The sequence below is a fragment of the Cyprinodon tularosa genome, unplaced genomic scaffold, assembly GCF_016077235.1.
Source record: "Cyprinodon tularosa strain WSP-4 unplaced genomic scaffold, ASM1607723v1 ctg32, whole genome shotgun sequence".
NCBI lineage: Eukaryota > Metazoa > Chordata > Actinopteri > Cyprinodontiformes > Cyprinodontidae > Cyprinodon > Cyprinodon tularosa.
Genome location: NW_024039030.1, coordinates 1499752 through 1521969, shown reverse-complemented (window position 1 = coordinate 1521969; position 22218 = coordinate 1499752). Strand labels below are relative to the sequence as shown.

The window sequence follows — 22218 nt, the reverse complement described above, 5'->3', positions numbered from 1 at the left end:
ATAGGTGTCTCCAAAACATGCAGCAAAAAAAGTTAAATCTAAGAAAGTCAATTTCTCTTCAAATAAGTGCATTTTTTTCTTGAATTGAATAGTTAAGTGAGACATTTTTCCAATGGAATCTGACAGTTTTTAAAAGATAAAAGACAACTGCGGTCTCAAACACTTATTTCAATATCCATATATAATGATCTTATTTAAGGGAAACGTACTAATTCCATTGGCAGATCCTTTATTTACCTACTTATTTTAAGATCATTTACTCATATTTAGATTGTTTTTGCAGTGCAGCGGCGTTTAAATAGCTGATTGCTGCACTGTGGTCCACCTCCTGGCTTTATGGTGAGATCAACAAATTCAAAAACAGTCCTGTTACACAGAGGAACTGCTTTTTAACAAAAACAAATCTTTAAAACCATTGAGAATGAAACTATTGCTCCTCCCCTTACCCTGGATTGCTTAATCAAATTCTAAGCAACATTTTTTTTTTTTGCCTTGGGGTAATTATGTGGAGGTGTATTACCCCTGAGCCAATGATTGACGTGCCTCTCAATGTGCAACAGGGGCAGAAAAGAAAAAGGTTTTTTCCAAATTAGAGCTTGTCTGTAAATCGCCATAGTGTTTCCCTCTCAGCTGAATGAAACTGTCACTGTGTCACCATCTGATGAATGTTTGTGTGGACCGAACAGGATTAGGATTTTCTGGCTAATATATTGTACGTACAAAAACCAGTACTGCTACAGTTTTTACCCTTCAAGAAATGATATTTGCTTTTTAATCAAGATATCTAAGCCTAATTAACCAGTAACTTCTAAATCTTAAGATATGTTTTAAGACGATTTAAAATATTTAAATGTGAAAACCATTTGGTTTGCACTGCCTCACCATGTGGCCACATTGCTGCTTTATCTGCTGTAAATGCAGCTACTCCGTTTCTGTCATCATCCTGCTGCATCACCAACTACTATCTATTAGTCCCAACAGAGCACTTTAGGATGTCTGCCAGCTCATTACTTCTGACAGCATTTAGTCAGACCTGCTCTGCAGCCATATAAATGCTCCTAGCCAAGTCAAGCGCAGAAGACTTCCTCTTGAAAATCAACCAGCCTGCCACTCTCCCCACAATTGGTCATTTGCATTTGCTCCAGAAGGTCCATTTAATCAGACCAAGCTCCTCTGCTTACCTTGATAGAATAAGGCAAGTGATTGATGACTGTGACATTCGAAGCCAATACACTCATAAATGATTGTGTTGTAAATCTGGGTGTATGATCGAAAACCTGGATGTGTATTTTAGTGGGAATTGCCAATGGATGCTGAGGTAAGCGGCAGCTGAAGTATAGATGCCTCATTCATGGCGGGCTCATTTTCAGATTGATGATACTTTCCTCTAAATGCGTTCTGTGCTCCGAGTGGCTCAGCAGCAGTTTCGGTCCTTGTTTGAAAACATTGGTGCAGTTTGATATCTAGGATGTATTACATTGACTTTATCGAAGACCACATGGAGCAGAACAGTCTGGTTTGTTACAACCAGCTGGGACTGGGGACAGTAAAATGCAGGAAATGAAAAACAAAATAAAAACATGCAAATAGATATGCAGATGTTAAACTTTAATGGGTAAAATTGCAGTGAGCTAAATTCATAAATTAAAACTGTACAAGAAATGCATAAAAGTGTGTAGCTATGATATAATACAAATACCTTGTTCATCAATACAATTGGTAAACATCAAATAATAAAAATTAGACTTATAGTAATGAAATATACGTATTGTCTGGAGTATAGAGCGCACCTCACTTTAAGCTGCACCCACTAATTTTTTTTGAAAACGCTGGAAAAGTACATATATAAGCCTCACCAGGCTATAAGCCGCTGATATCTACTGAACTGTCTCCCACCAAACCTGTAGGGGGAGCACTACATATCGCCACTAAGTTAGGGATGAAGAAGAATGCTAGCTCCTCTTAGCTTGTTAGCTCGCAGCAGTAAGGGCTTCTACTGAAAATGGGGGCTTTGTCGGCTCTTTAATTCAGCTCTTCAGGAGTTGAGCCCAGTTTCTTCATTGGTTCGGCAACTTTAATGCTGCCAATAAATGTCAAGATATGTGGATTTAGGACATTTGTTCCCATTGTGCCTGCTGCTAGCATGTTTTTGTGCTAAATGAAATAGAGGCCCTTCTTTCACCCCCACTCCCACCTGTGGCCGTTAGGAAAGTCCACAGAAAAGCCGCACCTTCTTATAATCCATATGGTTTAAAGCGTGGGAAAAAAGTAGCCGCTCATAGTCCAGAAAATGCGGTATATGGCAATTGTAACACTAGCCCAACATTTTATTTATGTAACATTTATAGTTTTTCTGCATTTCTGAAGTAGGTTTTCTATTATCTTTAGTAGCCTAAATCATGTCAGTATTTTCTTCCAACATATGAATTCTATGCTCTGTTTTAGAAAAGGTTCAAATCTGGCTGCTGGTACTGAGTTCTAAACCATGACTTTTCAGCATTATAACACTTTTTAAACATTGAGCCATAACAGAGATGGGGAAAAAACAAAAATTAAAAAAATTCAAATCAACATTCTAAATTTTAACAGAAATGCCACAGAAAAGTTCAGAGCAGATTTAGAAATGGTTTGTGAACTGGCTTTTTTAATTTACGGCAGTGGACAATTTCATGATTTGAGAGCTGCAACAGGAAAAGCTAATTTCTTTCTTTGTTATATCTAAAATTTGGAAGGAAACCAGTAAACGGACTGCGATTTGTAACATTGAGCGCTTCCAACCCATTGGATGAAAAAAATGACTCTGCTTTCGTGTTTTGGCTTTTCTCCAGTATCTTGAACTTTGTGAGGTGCAGCAGCTGTTCGAGGCCGTACTGCCTGCTATGGTACATCTGGCACTTCGCGCTCCCCACCTTTGCACAACGGTAAGTTTATAGGACTGGGAGATTTGCATGCTTTTTATATTCCTAACATACGTATGTTATGTTTCCTTTTGTAGTTCTTTCAATCAATCATGTATCCTAAAAACTCTCCAAAATTTAATTTATGTTTCTGGTTATGTGTTCTCATATTTAAAGGTGATCTCTATAAGCTTAACTCCTCCCAGCCAGTAAGTGTTGACATGTTGGCTAATGCTAATTAAGCAAAATATTCAACATACCAGTTTAGAAGAAAAACAGCCCACTGAATCCCATTGCTTCCTTAAGTTGGCAACAGTGCTCAAAAGCTTGTCTGATGCTCGCCCTTGTTTTATTTTTATTTTGAAGAAAGCCATTCTTCAGAGCTACCATAGAGCCACTAGAACCTGGCAAAAGGTACCGTATTTTCACGACCATAAGGCGCACCGTACTAAAAGGCGCAGTCTCAGTTATGTGTGCCATTTCTGTATTTAACACACACATAAGGCGCACCGGACTATAGGGCGCGTTTTTTATATACAGGTACATGCCCTCTACTACCTTTAAATACCTCTACTGCGCATAACTGGGGCAAAACTGAGTAGTATGACTGTGCTTTATTCATGTATTTATTACAAAGTATTAATCAAACCTGGGAGCTGGCCGTGAGACAGACACATCGCAGATGACAGAGCACTGTGATCACTTCTAAATTAACTTAAAATCCTAAAACCTGCCGACGGAATATGTTTGCTTTTATTGCCGGTATCCTGGTGCCTGCAGTTTAAATTATTTAGATGAAAAACACCTGCCAGCCACCGCGGTGAACCCGGAGGCTACCCGGCCTAGAGGCTGCTGTTGAAGGGATTTCTACTGTCGGTGTACCGCTGGTATGTGGGGGTCTGAGCGCCTCCGACAAAAATAGATAATCTGGATGAACTGACTGCAATGATTAAGTTTTCAGGTGGACTTTCTCACTTTAAAACATATTAAAACTACTTTATTCCCACTGATCACAGCAAATATAGCTGTAAGATTTAGATTACCGTAAATTCTCTAATATTGGCCTGTATTCCATTAGTGGCCGGGTCTCTAATAATGGCCTGTCTCGCTGATGGCGGAGGTAAATAATGGCCGGTCTCTTATACAGGCCGGGGCTATAAACGTTTTTTCTGGGCATACCTCAACGTTATACTTGTGGTAGTAACATACAAGTACCACAGCCCTGCGCTGCTGGACGACAGGCCCTGACTGCTGCCCGTTTGCGCGAGGAAGAAAACAGACACGCGGCAAAACATGAGGAGGACGAAGAGGAACTGTACAATAATGAACTTGTGATAGAGACTGGCGCGAGTGATGAGGAGAATACAGGGAGAGATGAAGATGAGGAGGAAACTGAGGAGGAGGAAACTGAGGAGGAGGATTAAACAGAGTTGGAGGATTTTTTTTTTTTACTTCACACCAAGCGAGACAATTTGAGTGAGCGAGGAGGTGTCTAAACCTGTAAGTTGCTTTTTGTTATAAAACAGCCTAATTATCACCATGTATGGTTAAGTGTTTACATTGCACTAGTTGCACTACTGGTATGTTTGCTACGTTTTTTTCCACTGGAATTTAGCCTGAATTACAGGTAGGCTATTTGTTGTTAAATTTCTGTATACCGTTATGGTAACTGTTCTTGTTCAATAAATGAACCTAGTGTTTTATAGGTTCAAATAGACACAAAATCTAATTTTTTATTCATTCCACTGGTAGTCTGTTTTGCTCAAATAGCAATAGAGGCCTGTCTCTAATTCTGGCCTCCTTCCAATAAAGGCCTGGACCGCGATGCACTTGAGTGAAATAAAGGCCCGGGCCTATATTAGAGAATTTACAGTATTTAGATGAAAAAACACCTGCCAGCCGCCGCGGTGAACCCGGAGGAGACCCGGCCCAGAGGCTGCTGTTGAATTAAGTTTTCAGGTAGAAAAATAGAGCGGGAGCAAAACTGAGTATGATTGTGCTTTATTCATGTATTTTTTACAAAGTATTAATCAAACCCATCAAAGTCATCATCCTCTGTTTCTGAATTAAACAGCCGCGCTAAATCAGACATGCCAGTTTCCCCTTCTTCGCTGTCAGAGTCACTTTCCGTGCAGCGCGGCTCCTCAGAAATAATGCCGGCTTTTGCGAAAGCTTGAACAACAGTGCCAGCAGACACGTTAGTCCATCTGTAATCCATCCGCAAACGGTGGCGTAACTCGCCCGGCGCTGCATTCCACTTTTCCTGAAACTGTGGTCTCCGTCTGTCATCCATCGCTCCCACGCCGCTCGCAACCTTACTTTGAACGGCCGGTTCACACCGATGTCGAGCGGTTGAAGTTCCTTTGTCAGACCCCCGGGATAACAGCGTTCATTTGATTCACCTTTTTTTTCACATCGGCTGTGAGATGGGCACGCAGTCACAGATTAACAGCGATGGTGATGGGTGGAAAAAACCACCTGGTCTCCTCACATACACCTGCCTCAGCCACGCTTTCATCATCTCCTCATCCATCCAGCCTTTTTCATTTGCCTTAATATCATAAGTCATCAGAGCGCTGTGTCTGTCTCGCTGTCAGCTCCCAGATCAGCTTCTCTGATTGGTTGATGCGGCGCTTCCAGCAGCAAAACTTCAATTTTTCCATCTCGAGCAGCAGCAGCGCGTTGGCAGATGCTTAAACGCTCCCGACGTGCTGCACCTGCAGCTCAAAACGCGCTGCAGGACCTTTTGCTGCACCTATACGCGCGTCAACCATTGACTTTGCATGTAAACACGCTGCTTCTGCTGCACCTGCTGGGTCCGGTTCACACCGATGTCAAGCGGTTGAACAGCGAGCACAGCTTAATTTGTTTCACCATGTTTTTCACATCAGCTGTGAGATGGGCACGCATGGAGTCACAGAATAACAGCGATGGTGATGAGTGGAAAAAAAAACACCTGGTCTCCTTACATTCAGCCACTCTTTCATCATCTCCTCAATGAGGTGGTCTCAAAAGTCGCAGTTACAACACACATAGTCTAAAGTCTAAAAAAACAAATAAAAATACTACTTCTTCTTCTTCCTCAAAAACGTCTTTTTTACAGACTTAAAAACTTCTAAAGACGAGGGAAAAAATATTGATACATTAAAATATCACAATATCTTCATATGCTGATATATTGCCATTTAAAAACACCATATCAATCTCTTTTACTAATGAAATATTGCTATATGTCATCTTTATGCTACGAAATCCCCCGAAAATTCACGAAATTTTGCCATATTTTTATATGTTGATATATTGACGTGGTATTGATCTATTTTACTTACAAAATCTCACAAGAATTTGCAAAATATCACAAGAGTTTGTAACAGAACGATGAAATTTCACGAGATTTTGAAAGTAAAATAGATCGATACCGCGTTTTTAAAAATCAATTTGATATCAGCATAAGAAAATTGGAGTATATTATTTTTCAAAGTGTCAGAAATGGATAACAAAACTGCTATTTTCATTGACGACTTATTTTTGTCCAGCTTTAACATCGGTATCGGTATCCGTTATCGGCTACATGAGTTTTAAAATATCGGCATATCGGATATCGACCAAAATCCCAATATCGTGCATCCCTAGAAAAAATAGTATTGATTAAAATGTTGTAGCTATGACCTTTAAGGTTTTTAAATACTTTTTATAGAAGTAAAATAAATTAAATAAATCTAACATGTTTACAGATTTACAAATTTTTGGTGTAAACAAATATGCTGTTCGTATATCAAATGAACAACAGTTTTTATAAAAGAGATTTGCACAGACAATTGTTTCGGTGTCTGAGAGGAATCCAACAATTTGTGAATATAAATGGGGAGAAAAAGCTTCTTTCAGATTGCTGTCTAATGATCATAATTAATAAAAGCATGCAGCTTAGTACTTGATGTGTAGTGTAGCTGGATCGGACCATCCAACTTAATCAAGCTGAAACAGAATATGGGTTCTGTTCTTGGGACTCCTCTGGACCACCTGTAGATGATTTTAGAAACAATAAAATGAGGATCAAGTACAACTCTGATCTTCCCTTCATCAGCTTGTTTTATAACATCAGATTGTCTTCAGTCAGAAGCTTTTTCAGATCTGCTGTAGCACTGACCTCTACAGAAATCCTGCCCACAGATATCAACTCTACAACAACTACATTTGATAATATGATTTCAATTCCCTTATGTGACTATTAATGTCAAGGTTTAAACTATTTCTTTTTTTTTGGGTTGCTGCTCCTGTGCTTTAGGAAGTAGATGCTTGTTGAGCTACCTCAGGTGTAAAGCCTGGTCTTATTATTTTTGCTGACCAACTGAGAGTATTGGGTGTAAAATCTGTTAAACAGTGTAAAATCTGTTAAACAGCAACACAAAGCCATTATAAACATTGCATTGAATTTTCCAACAAGAAAACTTATAAAAAGGACTTCTTTTCTGATTAACTTTTTATACACCATAAACAAAAGATTCTTCCAAAATGCTTTCGCTGAATTACAAAGTTGAAAATACATTTCACATTTATTTCCCTAGTTTGAAATGTTCCGAGGGTTGATTTTGCTGGTTCGGTTTGTGTCGGCAGCAAAATGTCTGAGATGCTTTTTTTGGAAAGTGGGGTTTTATTTTTTATTTATTTATTTTAATATAGTACCCCCATTTTATTGGTACTACATTTTTAAGAACACATAATACGTGTTTGTAATGCTAAACGTCTTTACTAGATTGTACTAAAGAATCCTCATCAAGCCTGTTTTTTATGTAAAAAGGTCAATAAACATGGCATTTTCTTTGTTTACAGGTCTTGTTCTTGTATGCTGTGTTTAATGACTATTCCTTCATTACTAAAGTAAACATTCTGCACCAGGAATTCCTATCATTGAGAAATAGATGTAGGGAAGACATGCTAGTGACCATTAAAGCCAACAGACCTCTCTTTAATTCCCAGCACATACAGCTGGTCTGTCTTAGAGATCTGTCGAAATGTCATCTCCATTTGTCTTTGTTTTCAGACTAAGTCATCCATTATGGCAGTACAGGAATAATTACAAGATTGGTATTTTTGTAATTGCGTTATCTATTACAGAGTCTTTTGTTAATTTAATTTGCTGAATTCAACTCCCACTTGGAAAGGAGAGGGAAAAAAACCCTCCAGTGACTTTTTCAAAGAGAGCAGCACTTCAGCACTGTAATCAGAACTGTACTCTTAGCTATAAAGTATAGAGATTGTCTGTAGTATTAGACATGAAAAGTTCATGTTTATGCGTGTGTGATTAGAGCTTGTATTGATCTGCCTACTTGGCGGCCTTGGGAGACTCCTTAGCCCTAATCAGTAAAGATTGATGGCCCCCATGTGTCTGAACGAACCTGAGGGAGAGCAAAAAAAAAAACCGGAACCTTAATTACTACCACCCATTTAACTAATGGAACCCTCCTTATCTCCTGCTTGCTAAATCGCTAAACTGATTTTCTGCTCTCATTAGCCTTCCAAGCTATTATGCTACTCCTACAAAATCCTGCATGTATTTTCAGTTTTGCCTTCCATTGTCTTATGTCATGATTTTATATATATATTGATCTTTCTTGTCTTTTTATGCCTATGTTGTCTTTCTGTATGCTTTGTCTCCCTTTAGCCAATTCCTCTTCTAAAGTCGGGTATGAACCATTCCCTGACTCTGTCTCAAGAGCAAATAGCCTGTCTTTTGGCCAACGCCTTCTTCTGCACTTTCCCACGACGCAATTCCCGCAGGTCGGAGTACGGCAACTATCCTGAAATCAACTTCTACAGGTAAACTCTTAGCCTGGGGAAAAATGGTACAAAATTATGTTTTTTTTTTTTTTTTTTCTTCCTTACATTGAAATATTATTTCCATCAGGGGGAGCTACTGCATTGGAAAAACAATTGTAACAAAAATCTGTTTTTTTTATTTGTAACCAGTTTAAATAATCCTGTTGATGTTTAGGTTCTTTACATTTTTAACATATAGAATAGTTCGCTGATGGAGGCCAGATGGCGGACCATTACTTTTGTTTTTACCTGATAATTAGTTTTGCGATGCTCGCTGTAACTTCTATTACTAGAAAAGGGTTTGGGCTGAGATTCATTCCTCCCTTCCAGGTCCGTTTTTAGAATGAAGATTGTTGTAGGTGTGGTTTGAATTAGTATTTTCTGTTACTATTATCTCTACAGTTAATAGCCTGGAGACCCAAATAACAGAAGGCTAACTAAAAAACTTCCTCTATACTGGTTTGAATTACACAGTTGTCTTGTTTTCCTCGATTAATCATAATCTTTAGATGCCTATTTATTTGAGATGAGTGAATGCACAAATTTAAAGCCTAATGTTGTCTTACTCCTGGCAGGTTTACATCTAATATTATTTAAATTCGTCCAATCCCACTGTAACAACGACAGCTCACTTTATCCCCAGTTGTTAAGACTTTAATGGCTGTATATTTATTTAGAGGACATCCAGTTTGTACTGATATATACAAGCTGTAAGCTTACTACTTTACATGGCATCTAAGTGTTATACCTTATTGTTGTCCCATAAAAGGCTATGATAATATTTAAAGACGTTTAGGGGTCTGTGCACTCTCAAGTTTCAGTAGATGATCATTGTCTTATTATTGTGACTTTGAAAGCTAAATATCAGCTCTCATTGAAACAAAAGCTAACATTTGCATCTTAGCCTATTTGAAAATCCTATATATATATATCCTATTTGCTTCCTAGATGGCTCTTATATTGCGGACCTATTTAGTAGGGGTGTAAATCACAGCCATCATGGCAATTCGATTCAGTATTGATTTCCTGACCCAATGATTCAATTATTTTCGATACTCAAGAATACGCCACGATACGATTCGATAATTTTTTTTTTTTAACACCTTACAGGCTAGACAACAATATTTCAGAAACAACAGCATACAGGTGCTGGTCATAAAATTAGAATATCATGAAAAAGTAGATTGATTTCAGTAATTCCATTTAAAAAGTGAAACTTGTATATTATATTCATACATTACATACAAACTCATATATTTCAGATGTTTATTTTGTTTAATTTTGATGATTACAAATGACAACAAATGAAAATCTCAAATTCATCATATCAGAAAATTAGAATATTGTGAAAAGGTTCAAAATTGATGGCCCCTGGTGCCACACTCTAATCAGCTAATTAACTCAAACCACCTGCAAAAGCCTTTAAATGGTCTTTCAGTCTAGTTCTATAGGCTACACAATCATGGGGAAGACTGCTGACTTGACAGTTGTCCAAAAGACGACCATCGACACCTTGCACAAGGAGGGCAAGACACAAAAGGTCATCGCTAAAGAGGCTGGCTGTTCACAGAGCTCAGTGTCCAAGCACATTAATAGAGAGGCGAAGGGAAGGAAAAGATGTGGTCGAAAAAAGTGTACAAGCAAGAGAGATAACCGCACCCTGGAGAGGATTGTGAAACAAAACCCATTCAAAAATGTGGGGGAGATTCACAAAGAGTAGACTGCAGCTGGAGTGAGTGCTTCAAGAACCACCACACACAGACGTATGAAAGACATGGGTTTCTGCTGTCGCATTCCTTGTGTCAAGCCACTCTTGAACCACAGACAGCGTCAGAAGCGTCTTGCCTGGGCTAAAGAGAAACAGGACTGGACTGCTGGTGAGTGGTCCAAAGTCATGTTCTCTGATGAAAGTAAATTTTGCATTTCCTTTGGAAATCAAGGTCCCAGAGTCTGGAGGAAAAGAAGAGAGGCACTTCATCCACGTTGCTTGAAGTCCAGTGTAAAGTTTCCACAGTCAGTGATGGTTTGGGGTGCCATGTCATCTGCTGGTGTTGGTCCATTGTGTTTTCTGAGGTCCAGGGTCAACGCAGCCACATACCAGGAAGTTTTAGAGCACTTCATGCTTCCTGCAGCTGACCAACTTTTTGGAGATGCAGATTTCATTTTCCAACAGGACTTGGCACCTGCACACAGTGCCAAAGCTACCAGTACCTGGTTGAAGGACCATGGTATCCCTGTTCTTAATTGGCCAGCAAACTCTCCTGACCTTAACCCCATAGAAAATCTATGGGGTATTGTGAAGAAGAAGATGCAATACACCAGACCCAACAATTCAGAAGAGCTAAAAGCCACTATTAGAGCAACCTGGGCTATCATAACACCTGAGCAGTGCCACAGACTGATCGACTCCATGCCACGCCGCATTGCTGCAGTAATACAGGCCAAAGGAGGCCCAACTAAATACTGAGTGCTGTACATGCTCATACTTTTCATGTTCATACTTTTCAGTTGGCCAACATTTCTATAAATCCTTTGTTTTTATTGGTCTTCAGTAATATTCTAATTTTCTGATATGATGAATTTGAGATTTTCATTTGTTGTCATTTGTAATCATCAAAATTAAACAAAATAAACATCTGAAATATATGAGTTTGTATGTAATGTATGAATATAATATACAAGTTTCACTTTTTAAATGGAATTACTGAAATCAATCTACTTTTTCATGATATTCTAATTTTATGACCAGCACCTGTATAACAGAAGTAGAAAAGTTGCCCTCCACCTATTCCTATTAAAATCTCATTCACTGAAAAATAATTATGCCCCTGTGTTATAGCTTCTGAAAGGCCTTGCATCAAAAAATACTGCACAAAATCAGTGCAATGAGTGCAATGCAATACCTCGGCTCCAGACGTCCCCGCCCCGTTTCACAGACGCTCTGCTGCACCTCTCCCAAATTGTAGCTCACTGCAAACAGTGCCGCGGACAGGAGGGCAGCTTGTTTTGTTTTTATAACCGAAATTGCGGAAAACAACTCGTAATGTTTGACCCGCTAGAAGAGCAAAGTGCGTGAGAACGCTGGGACCCTTTTTCCACCTGGATCTCCGCTCTTTTTGGCCCTCATGTCCCTCCGTCGTCAGACTAAACTCGCCCCCACTTCCTCACCGCCTCGGCCGTATCTAGACCCACAGCGTGTAGCACAGACCATGCTTCAATATTGGGCATAAATCAAAAATGTCTGTGTCAAGCTCACTGCAACACACTGCTGTAAGAGTATAACCAGGAAGCGCAGTAGGAGGGCAAAATAGGTTTAGCGCCACCGCAGCACGGAAGGGAGAATTACGTCCAGGAGCAAATGGATAAAAATAGACCGGAGGAAAAAAAAAACATGAATCGATACTCTTGCGGACGCATCGATGCATCGGATCGTCGGCTGTTGGATCGATGCATCGATACAAAACGATTATTATTTACACCCCTACTATTTAGATAATTTGATGTTAATTTCATGTAATGACTTAACTTGAGAAAGTTTGTAAGGAGAGATCAAATCAAGCTTCGTGATTCTTTTTTGGACAAAACTGGTATCATTATTCATATCGATACCTTGCCAGTTCTGCTTTTTCAGCTGCAGCTGATGAAAGTTTTCCACCCTATGGTAAGGGTCATCACTGAGACAGCGATGACTCCTCTGTTACCCCCTTTTCCCAAAACCTGCTTTTCCTCTTGTCTTGATGTTCCTCCTTCTCATTAGTGGTAGGAAGTAGTAATGTTATAACCAACATGTGGTCCCTAACAAACTACTGTTGTTCTACTGAAAAGGTTTGGATTTATAAAATTAAATAATGTTCACTTTGTTGTCCTTTGGTCTAAAATTTAAATTTTTTTCATTTATCTGTTCTATGGCCCAACTTTGCCTCTCCAAGTGCTATCTACAAGAATGCTGTAATAATATAAACATTGATTCAGTTGCATTGCTGGCTTTTTTTTTTTTTAGAACCACTTGGGCCCTTATCAGCATTTCTACCAGCAGGAAAAAACAGGAAAGAATAAGAGCAGGAGGGGGTTGGCTGTGGTCTTTCTGAGAAGATGAAATAAGACAACCGCTGCAGTCTAAAACGGGCCCTGGATCGTTACCGACCCTCCCTTTCTCCTGGTAATTGAGGGAGTGTCCGTCACTTTGCTTATTGGCTACAGTAGCTCTCTGTCTTGGACAAGCAGGGCAGCAAGCAATCTGCTGATTGCTGTTTTGGCAGAACTGTCAAGGTTTGTCCTCTGCTAAGTGATGGATGCAATGGAGGGGCAGCGCAGCAGGCAGGAGACTTCTTTAACTTGTGTTTTCTGCAGTTTGAGACTACTGTGACAGGAAACACGTTTTACAGAGGGGGAAAAATGCTCATACATTCCCTATTCTTTACCGTTTTAGAAAAGAAAGCAAAAAAAAAACCTACAGACAACTTTTTTATGTTGTCTTTGTAATGCAGAATGTGGTTCATTAAGAAGCAGTTAACTGTATTTAAATTTACCATTTATAAATATTTGAAAAATGGTCCCTTTTAAAAGAATGCACATAGATACAGTAGCACACCTTTATTTGGTGTTTTGCCTTTTGCTGAAATTCAAATATAATTTATTAAGCAACTTCTTATCCACTTAGGCTGAAAAGCTTGTTTTCCTTTTTGGACGACTTTCTGTAATCAACTTAAGTGGTCACAAACCTTTGCTTTATTCACTTAGTAAAAACTGATCTTTTAGAAAAGCATGCATGGATTGTATTTAATAGATTTTCTTTTATCACTGAAGGGCTTTTAGTGCAATAATTTTGTGAATTCATTGGATCCCTCTGTTCTAACTCTTAACTGAACAAAAAACAGTGGGAGAAAAAGATGAATGCTTATTTTAATTAGCCATGGGCTCAGGGTGTAGAGAGGCCCAGTATGTGGTCATTTAAGCTTTTCTTCACCACTTACTTGTTCTTACACATTATTTTTTCTTAACCTTCCAAAAGTTGAAATGGCCCCAGGCAGAAACAATGAAAGAAAGAAGGGTGGACAAGAAAGTGTGCCCACTAGAAAGCTTGACCAAACATAGGAATTTCATGGTCTGTTATAAGTTTCTTAATAGATGATGTGCATGGGGATTTGCAAAAAAGTTTGTCACATTACAACCACAAACCTGAAGTTCCTGGTATTTCATTTAGTATTTCTGTCTTTAAAGAAAATAAACTGTTAAAACTATGGCTTGGGCATCTATTCAGCTCCTGAGTCATTTCTTAGTCAGTACTTCTCCTGCTAGTGTTTTGGTTATGTCTCTACCCACACAGCACATCATGAGTCTGCCTGAAATGAGTCTTTCTCAGCAAAATCTTAGTCTGTGTCCGAATGTCCGCCACTATATAGGGCACTATATAGTATATAGAACCTACGCCATTTTAAATGAGTGTCCGAATGTCTAGTGGATGAAAAAGTAGTGCACTCAAGATTTTCCACAATTCATCTTGAAAAGTAGTGATCATCCATTTTAACTAGACGAGAAGATGTATCGTGGAAAGGATTATGGGATTTGTGACAGCTACCCGCTGTTGCTACCCGACAACGGCAACAAATAACAAAGATGGTGCAGAGAAGTTATGTGACCAACTGAGAGCGAAAAGTAGTGACGATCTATCCGAACGTTAAGTTAACAATAAAGTCCACTATATGGTCACCGTTCTATATAATGATTGAGGGATTTAGGGGTTAGGGCAGATGTTCAGACACAGCCTTAGTCTTACTAACTATACTTAAAGGAATAGTACACCCAAAACATGATTAGCCTTCATTTTCTACTCACCTCCATGCTGAACAACACTCTGGAGTACTTTTTTGATATCTCAAATGCATCTGGAGATCTGGGAGACTTCTTGCTGTCTGCTGACATTTAAATAATGGAGGTCTACGGTGCCCGAGACAGAAAGGTCCATAAAAGTCCACAAAAAACGTGTCAATATCCCTCCATACTGCTCATGCAATGTATTCCAAGTGTCCTGAGTGGGTAGCATCCAGAATTTACTCGAAACGAAGTCATTTAGAATGTTTTTAGAGCATAAACAGTAGTGTATAGGATTTCCTGAAAGCGCGCGCCCGCACGTTCACGATGCTACGGAAACCGCGGCAGACCAAACCGGATGAAAGTGCGCATTCAGCTCGGCAAAGAACTCATGCTCTTCCTCAACACTGAAGTCCTCAGACATTTTTCTTTCGTTGTTTCTTTCTTTGCACAGGTAAACAGCACATTTCTTCTTCTACGCTTGCATTATTGGCAGAGCAGACGCTGAATGCGCACTTTCATCTGGTTGGTCTGCCGGCTTCCGTAGCGTTGTGAACGTGCGGGCGCGCGCTTTCAGGAAATCCTATACGCTACTGTTTATGCTCTAAAAACATTCTAAATGACTTCGTTTCGAGTAAATTCTGGATGCTACCCACTCAGGACACTTGGAATACATTGGACGAGCAGTATGGAGGAATATTGACACGTTTTTTGTGGACTTTTATGGACCTTTCTGTCTCGGGCGCCATAGACCTCCATTATTTGAATGTCAGCAGACAGCAAGAAGCCTCCCAGATCTCCAGATGCATTTGAGATATCAAAAAAGTACTCCAGAGTGTTGTTCAGCATGGGGGTGAGTAGAAAATGAAGGCTAATCATGTTTTGGGTGTACTTTTCCTTTAAATTAAATAAGGTTTGGACTCTGAATGGGCAGGAATGTGTTCTGATCGAAACTATTGAACTCTGGCTCAAGTATGGCTCAATCGCATTCATTTACAATAAATCACCAAGTTAGCATCTCCACATTAGCATTTGTAGAAAGCCTGACAGCTGTTTGTTGATTTGTTAATTTGTTCTTTTAGGTTGTTTGAAGGCTCCTCACCAAGAAAAATTGAGAAATTGAAAACTCTGCTTTGTTACTTCAGGAGAGTTACGGAAACAAGTAAGACTGAAAAATATCTTCTCACCTAAATTCTCTTTCTGTTATCAAGTCAGTAAAACATTAAACTTTAACTTTTTTCTTTCTTTATTTTATATATATATATTTCCAGAACCTAAAGGTCTTATTACGTTTACAAGACAAGTTCTTACCAGTCCACCAGACTGGGAAAGGTAACCATCAGTTTTCATTCAATGCACCGATATGATATTCAGGAAAAATATAAGAATTTGTCTTAGATTAATTAATGCAAATTAATAATTTTTGATTTATCCTTGTTGTGTTAAGTTCACAGACCAAGCTGACATGCTTACATATCAGTTGTAGAGGCACAATTGAGGAGAATGGATATGGGATGCTTCAGGTAAGGTTTCTTGTAATTAGTAAAAACTCAAGTTTTAAAGTTGTGTGCATACATGTCTTTTTACAGTTGAATTATATTCATGTTGTGCAATCTGCAAACTTTGCCAAGTAAAGATTGGGGTTTGTAGTTTATAGATGTTTTTTTCTTTTGCTTTGTTTGGTTGTAATTTGATCTTTTTTTTTTTTTTTTTTTTACATGTAATATTTATACCGCAGACATTTCAGCATCTACAGTTAACCTCCAATGGGTCGATCTCATCCAATTATCTTACCAGATGTTTAAAAATGCCAAAGGGAGCAGCAGAAATCCCTTAGGTGACACAGCCTGCTAAGCAGGATTGAGGAAAAAAAAAGATTTTTGAGTTACAACTTAAATGAATAAAAGAGATCTATAGAAAAGCTGCAGTTGTGCAGCTATGATTAAAGTTTAACACTATGTTCCCAGGTGTTTTTTTCTCTTAATGCCTCAAATATGAACTTGAATAACATCTTTATTATGATTCCACCCTTTGCAGCTGTAACAGCTTTATCTCTCTTGGGAATTCTTTCCACAAGTTTTAGGAGTGGCTTTATTTAAATTTTTGACCATTAGAAGCTCATCTGTGAGACCAGACATTAATATTGGACATGAAGGCATGATTGCCCTCTTATTTGTCCTAAAGGATGTTGCCGTTTCCTAGATGCCTTAAGTTGGGAGCATAACATTTTCATAAATATCTTAATATGCTGAAGTATTAGAATAGTTCCTTTCACTGGAATTTAGGGGACAAAACTAGCAAACGCTATACTTTACAAAATGCAACCAGGATATGCTGCCCCCATAGCAGTTACCAAACCTTGACTTTATCTCTTAAACTAATTATCCATGATCTAAAATAACTAATAGTTATTTTAGATCATTGATTATTTTCTGCACGGCACGAACACCATAGCAAACTACAAACAAATATGGCGATAGGAGGTGTTTCAGCTGATCAAGTGAATGTTAAAGAAGGCTCAGACGAGTTAGTTCTGAAGAGAAACTGCACTGGATCAGTAATATAGCAGTGGGTACTTGGGATTTCACGCTGAGGACGTCAAACAAAAGGTGATGATATGTAAGACGTGCCACAAAACCATTGCTGCAAAAGGTCGCAGTACAACAAATATATTGCCTGACCTAAAAAAGTCAACCACTGCAAAATAAAGAATGTTGTGATTTGGTCTTGTTCAGAGGTTTTGTAGGCGTTTTCTAAGCTTGGCAATGTTCTCAATTATACAACTTTTTGTGCTTCTTTAAAATTCCCAGCACATAACGATCTATGCAAATACTTTGGAGATGCTATGATAATGCTCTAATTTTTGGACAGTATTTCGACTTTTGTTTTTTAATTTGAGGTTTTCATTCTATCTTTTTTTTTTTTTTATTATGCACAAAAGAGCCCTTTTTTTATTTATATTTTATTTAGTATTGTGTGTTTTTGTTTTGTTTCCTGTTTGGTTGCTGGGTTCTTCTTAAAGGTCTAAAGGACCCCAAAAGACGTAATGTGGCAGCATTATTTTTGAAAACCTTTTAGCTGGTTGAAATAAAATGTTTTGAATTTGAAACCAAAATATTCGGTTTGAATGAGTATATCAGTACAAGCTTATGCACTCTATTGTTTCTGAAGATAATTTAAACATATTGTGATACATATCGTTTATCATGATTATAGCTCAAATTTATCTTGATATCACATTCTCTTCTTATCGCCCAGCCCTACACACACCTAAAACCTAATTTTATCAAGCCTTACTGCACCTTTCTGGTGTTTTTCTCTGTCTGGTGATTTGAAGCTTTCAACACAGCTGGTTAGATAGGAAATCCATTCCATAATGTTGTCTTAAAGCTAATCTGAAGGCTACATGAAGGTTGGAGGCATCTGAAACCTCAGCATCCACAGATTCCACCTGCAGACCCTTGGCTTAGCTTTTTAGTTGATGTGCTTTTTTAAATGTAAAAAGAATACAATGGATCGCTGTTTTACAAAACTACAGAGATGTCTTTCACATATCGTTTCAAAAACTAACTTTTTGAGTGAACTTAATTTAAACCCTGCCTTACCAAATTTAATTTGTTTTTATTTTATAAACCTATGGCCATATTTGTATATTTATTTAACTCATTTTCTTTCTTCTAAAAAAACCAAACAGTTTTAATAATGCAGTTTTAAGCTTCTTTCCATGCTCTTGTTGCCTCAGTTAAAGGTTGGAAAACCTGCCAATGGCCAACAGCCATCCTGCTTTAAAACAAAAAAGTAAATATTTTAATTATATACATAATGAGGTAATTTTTTTTTCCTCCGGATTTAGTCCATCTTGTTCTACTCCTCTGTGTTCCTTTGCTGCTGTGGCAAAATTTTTTTTCTTTTACAATTTTACTGGAATTGACAGCATTTTTGTACACATGAGCAGCTCAGAGTGGCAAGGGTGGAGGAGAGGACCCCTGGGTGGGAGGATGAGGGAAAGATGGCGCATGGAGAAAATTCAAATGACGAGGATGAGGCATTTCACTGCAGGCACCCAGTGGGCCAAAAGAGTTGCTGGAGAATTGATGCCTACCTCAGCAGGCCGGACACTGGCTGACTGTTGGGTTTGGAAGGGGCAGAGCGGGCTGTCATCCTGTCAGAGGGTGAGATTGAAGGGGGTAGGGGGGTGAGGTCAGGGGCTGAACCAGAGAGAGGGGTGAGGAGTTGGGTGACTGGTTGAAAAACATGCACATACAAACACACTTACTGTCACATAGATTGACGTAGCTGCGGGCCACTGAGCAGAACCCTCACCCCTGACAGGATGTATGAGTATCCGCTTTCTGATTGAATGGACTGTTCTTTTATCTGAACCAGGGCGAAGATTTAAGAATGTGAAAGTGTTGTATCACACCAAAATGTTTTTTGCACTTATATAGTTTCTGGGATGATTACAGAGAAGTGACATTTCTGGGAGAGAGATATCAGCATCCTCAATTTTTTACTATATAAACAGTTGGTCTTAAGACTGCAGTGTTTTTGCTTGATTAATATTGATAGTTTACAGCTATATGATCAAAGCACATATGAGCATAGTTTGCCAACCTACTCATGTTAAAGTTTCAGTTTTCTATATTTAGAAATTTACTTCAGTTTAGCTCCCTCTCAAAATGTTACTTTCAAATAAGTATATTAGTTTACTTTACCATATGCATGGAATACCCGATTTACTGCAACTATGCACCATGGCATGGAGGTGATCAGCCTTTGGGACTGCTGTTGGGTCTGGTCTCTCTCATTTTCCTCTAACCGCAGCACCTGCATTCTCTGGGAAATGTAAAACCGTCATTCTGCGGACCAAATAAGTCAAACGATAAAATAAAAGACTTTTTGGAAACCTTTTTTTTTTTTTTCTGTTGAGAGTTTCAGGACATAATGAGAAAATAAGCAAAAACTCATTTAAAATATATCTATGTGTGAAAAATCAATTTAAATTAAACTTGTTGAACTAAATATGGAAATTATTTAACTTTCAGTGATCATAAGCTGTTTAACAGCTAATTTGAATACATTAAGAAATGACAAATGGTTTAAAAGATATATTTTTAAAGTGTTTAAAATGCTAGTGGGGTTCATTTAATCATATTTGAGCTTAATTTGACCATTTAGTGTCCACATTGTTTCCCTGTTACCTGTATTTTCTACCATTGTACTGCTAGACAATAAGTATTTCATTGTATCTGTTAAGATTTCATGTTCATTGTTTTTGTTATGATTCTCTAATTTGATTATCGCCAAGCAGGAAACTGTAATCCTTAGACATTTGTTTGTATTAAACCTCCACCGTTGTTGACGGCTAATGAGAAGATAATAGTTGTTTCTTCAAGTAATGAGTGACAACAGCAGTTCCTGTCATCAGCATTACATAAACAGGTCAAAGGGCAGCGTATGTTTTGTTTTATAATTAGGGGGGCCACATGCCGAAGGCATGGCCCACCTACTACTATCTCACATATTTATTCCGCGTATTATACTAGCTTATAGTTCTCCTCGCCACCAAAACTTCGGCACCTAACTAGTCCCGCACGGTTTGGCGGATCGGGCCCAAAGTTGGCACACGCGTCGGGACCAATGGTGCGATGCGTGCTTGTATAAAACTTTCTCATTAGTCCGAAGGTTCGCGAATTATTAGCGAAAACGTCGCAAAAAAAATCCCATAGGAAATGAATGGGGAGAGGGAAAAAAAAGCATAAAAAACAGCACTTCACTGTGTCGGCATACATTCATGTAGAAAAACAGTTTAAAGCTCAGTTTGTAGATAAATCCTTCGTCTATTTAAAACTGAAGACGGCATGTTGATAACTGCTACGGTTTTTGTATAATCAGACCTCAAGCGCCACAAAGTTTTAGCAAAATCCACCCTTCTAGAGTGGAGAGACTGAAAAGCTAGAGTGTGAGGCAGCCGTTTTTTTAAGACCAAAAAACATTTTAAACTCGCCCTCACGGCCACATATTTATAGCTAGAGTCACCATTTTTGGTCAGTTTGTAGACTGAAATCTCTGGACCCACACAATGTCTTCGGAATTACGGTAGGATTAATACTTTTCCTTAAAAACCCTCCAGACCGACCTAAAATCGATCAAAATCAGAGCCGTTTTTCATTGGTTTTGGAGCAGCAGTGGGGAGAAAAACGAATGACATTATGTGTTTTCAACTCGTCATAAATATTTTTCTGAAAGACACACATACACCAAAGTTGGCATAGTTGGAGTCGAAGGATGGCTGACGGTCACGGTGAAAGAATCTTTTGAATAACTCATACGGTTTTTGCTCAGCAGTCGTTTGTTCGGAGGACATTTTAAGCACCAGAAAGCTGGGTGACAGTGAGCTGCTGTAGCTAGCTCAGTTAGAAGCTAAGGACTGAGGACCCGTTTTTTCTTATTCTTTCTCTTCCCATTCAGGTTGTAGATGACCTACAGCCATGAAAGTTACTCCAATTGAAGACAAGATATAGCTGTCGCTTAGATAAAAAGAATTTTTCAGATATCATTTATGGTTTTTACTCAGCAGTCGTTTGTTCGGAGGGGTGCTTTAGCAGCAAAAAGATGAGAGAGGAGCTGCTGCAGTTAAACCAATGGTAGGAGCAGGTGGGACCCACCATTTTGTTTGTGCTTCGTTTTGGGTTGTGAAAGACCTACAGACATGAAGGTTACCCCAGTCTGAGACAAAGGATAGATGTTTCTTTCACTGAAAGAATTTTTCAAATACCTTTTACGGTTTTTGCTCAGCAGTCGTTTGTTTGGAGGGTAAGCACCTGGAAGCTAGCTGACAGTTAGCTTCTGCAGCAGCCTGCTAGTGTGCAGCTGCTGACATCTTAGTGTGAGGCGGCCGTTTTTTTAAGATAAAAGATTTTGTTCTTGCCTCACGGCCACATATTTGGAGCTACAGTCACCATTTTTGGTCAGTTTGTAGGCTGAAACCTCTGGACTCACACAATGTCTTCGGAATTACGGTAGGATTAATACTTTTCCTTAAAAACCCTCCAGACCTACCTAAAGTCGATGAAAATCAGAGCCGTTTTTCATTGGTTTTGGAGCAGCAGTGGGGAGAAAAACGAATGACATTATGTGTTTTCAACTCGTCATAAATATTGTTCAGAAAGACACACATACACCAAAGTTGGCATAGTTGGAGTCGAAGGATTGCTGACGCTCACGGTGAAGAAATTTTTTGAATAACTCATACGGTTTTTGCTAAGCAGTCGTTTGTTCGGAGCTGTTGCTCCCATTCAAAAAAGCCTGAGAGCTAAGGAACGATAGTGCTGCGCTTTTCTCTCTGTCACTGACAGGCTCGTTAAGCGTTGTCAAGGTAACCGTGCTTCAAAGAGATTTTACCTCTGCTGTTTTAAACAGCACATATTAATCTAATGGAGGGTGAAAGCACTGATTTAACATTGGGAAATGGATACTATATGACTGCTGTCCATGACACTTCCCTTGCCACTCAACACTGATAGACTTTCAAAATAAGACTCCAGGGACCCTACAAAATAAAAGCCTCTATATTTTTTACATATATTTATTGCCCTATATGGCTCAACATTATGACCCAAACTCAACCCCATTTTAGAGAATAGACTCTAGGAGACTGTTTAAAACACAACCTAAGGCAAATTTCAAAATA

General features: G+C 38.8%; 1 protein-coding gene across 2 annotated transcripts in view; it reads left to right on the top strand.

Moving 5' to 3' along the window:
- Positions 1 to 22218, top strand: part of parga (poly (ADP-ribose) glycohydrolase a) — a 41680-nt gene that overhangs the window by 8440 nt on the left and 11022 nt on the right. For both annotated transcript variants that reach the window (XM_038293077.1, XM_038293076.1), the window contains exons 8-12: positions 2829 to 2921; positions 8560 to 8714; positions 15608 to 15687; positions 15797 to 15857; positions 15973 to 16048. In XM_038293077.1, the coding sequence (XP_038149005.1) occupies positions 2829 to 2921; positions 8560 to 8714; positions 15608 to 15687; positions 15797 to 15857; positions 15973 to 16048 (465 nt within the window). The remainder of the gene's footprint in view (positions 1 to 2828; positions 2922 to 8559; positions 8715 to 15607; positions 15688 to 15796; positions 15858 to 15972; positions 16049 to 22218) is intronic.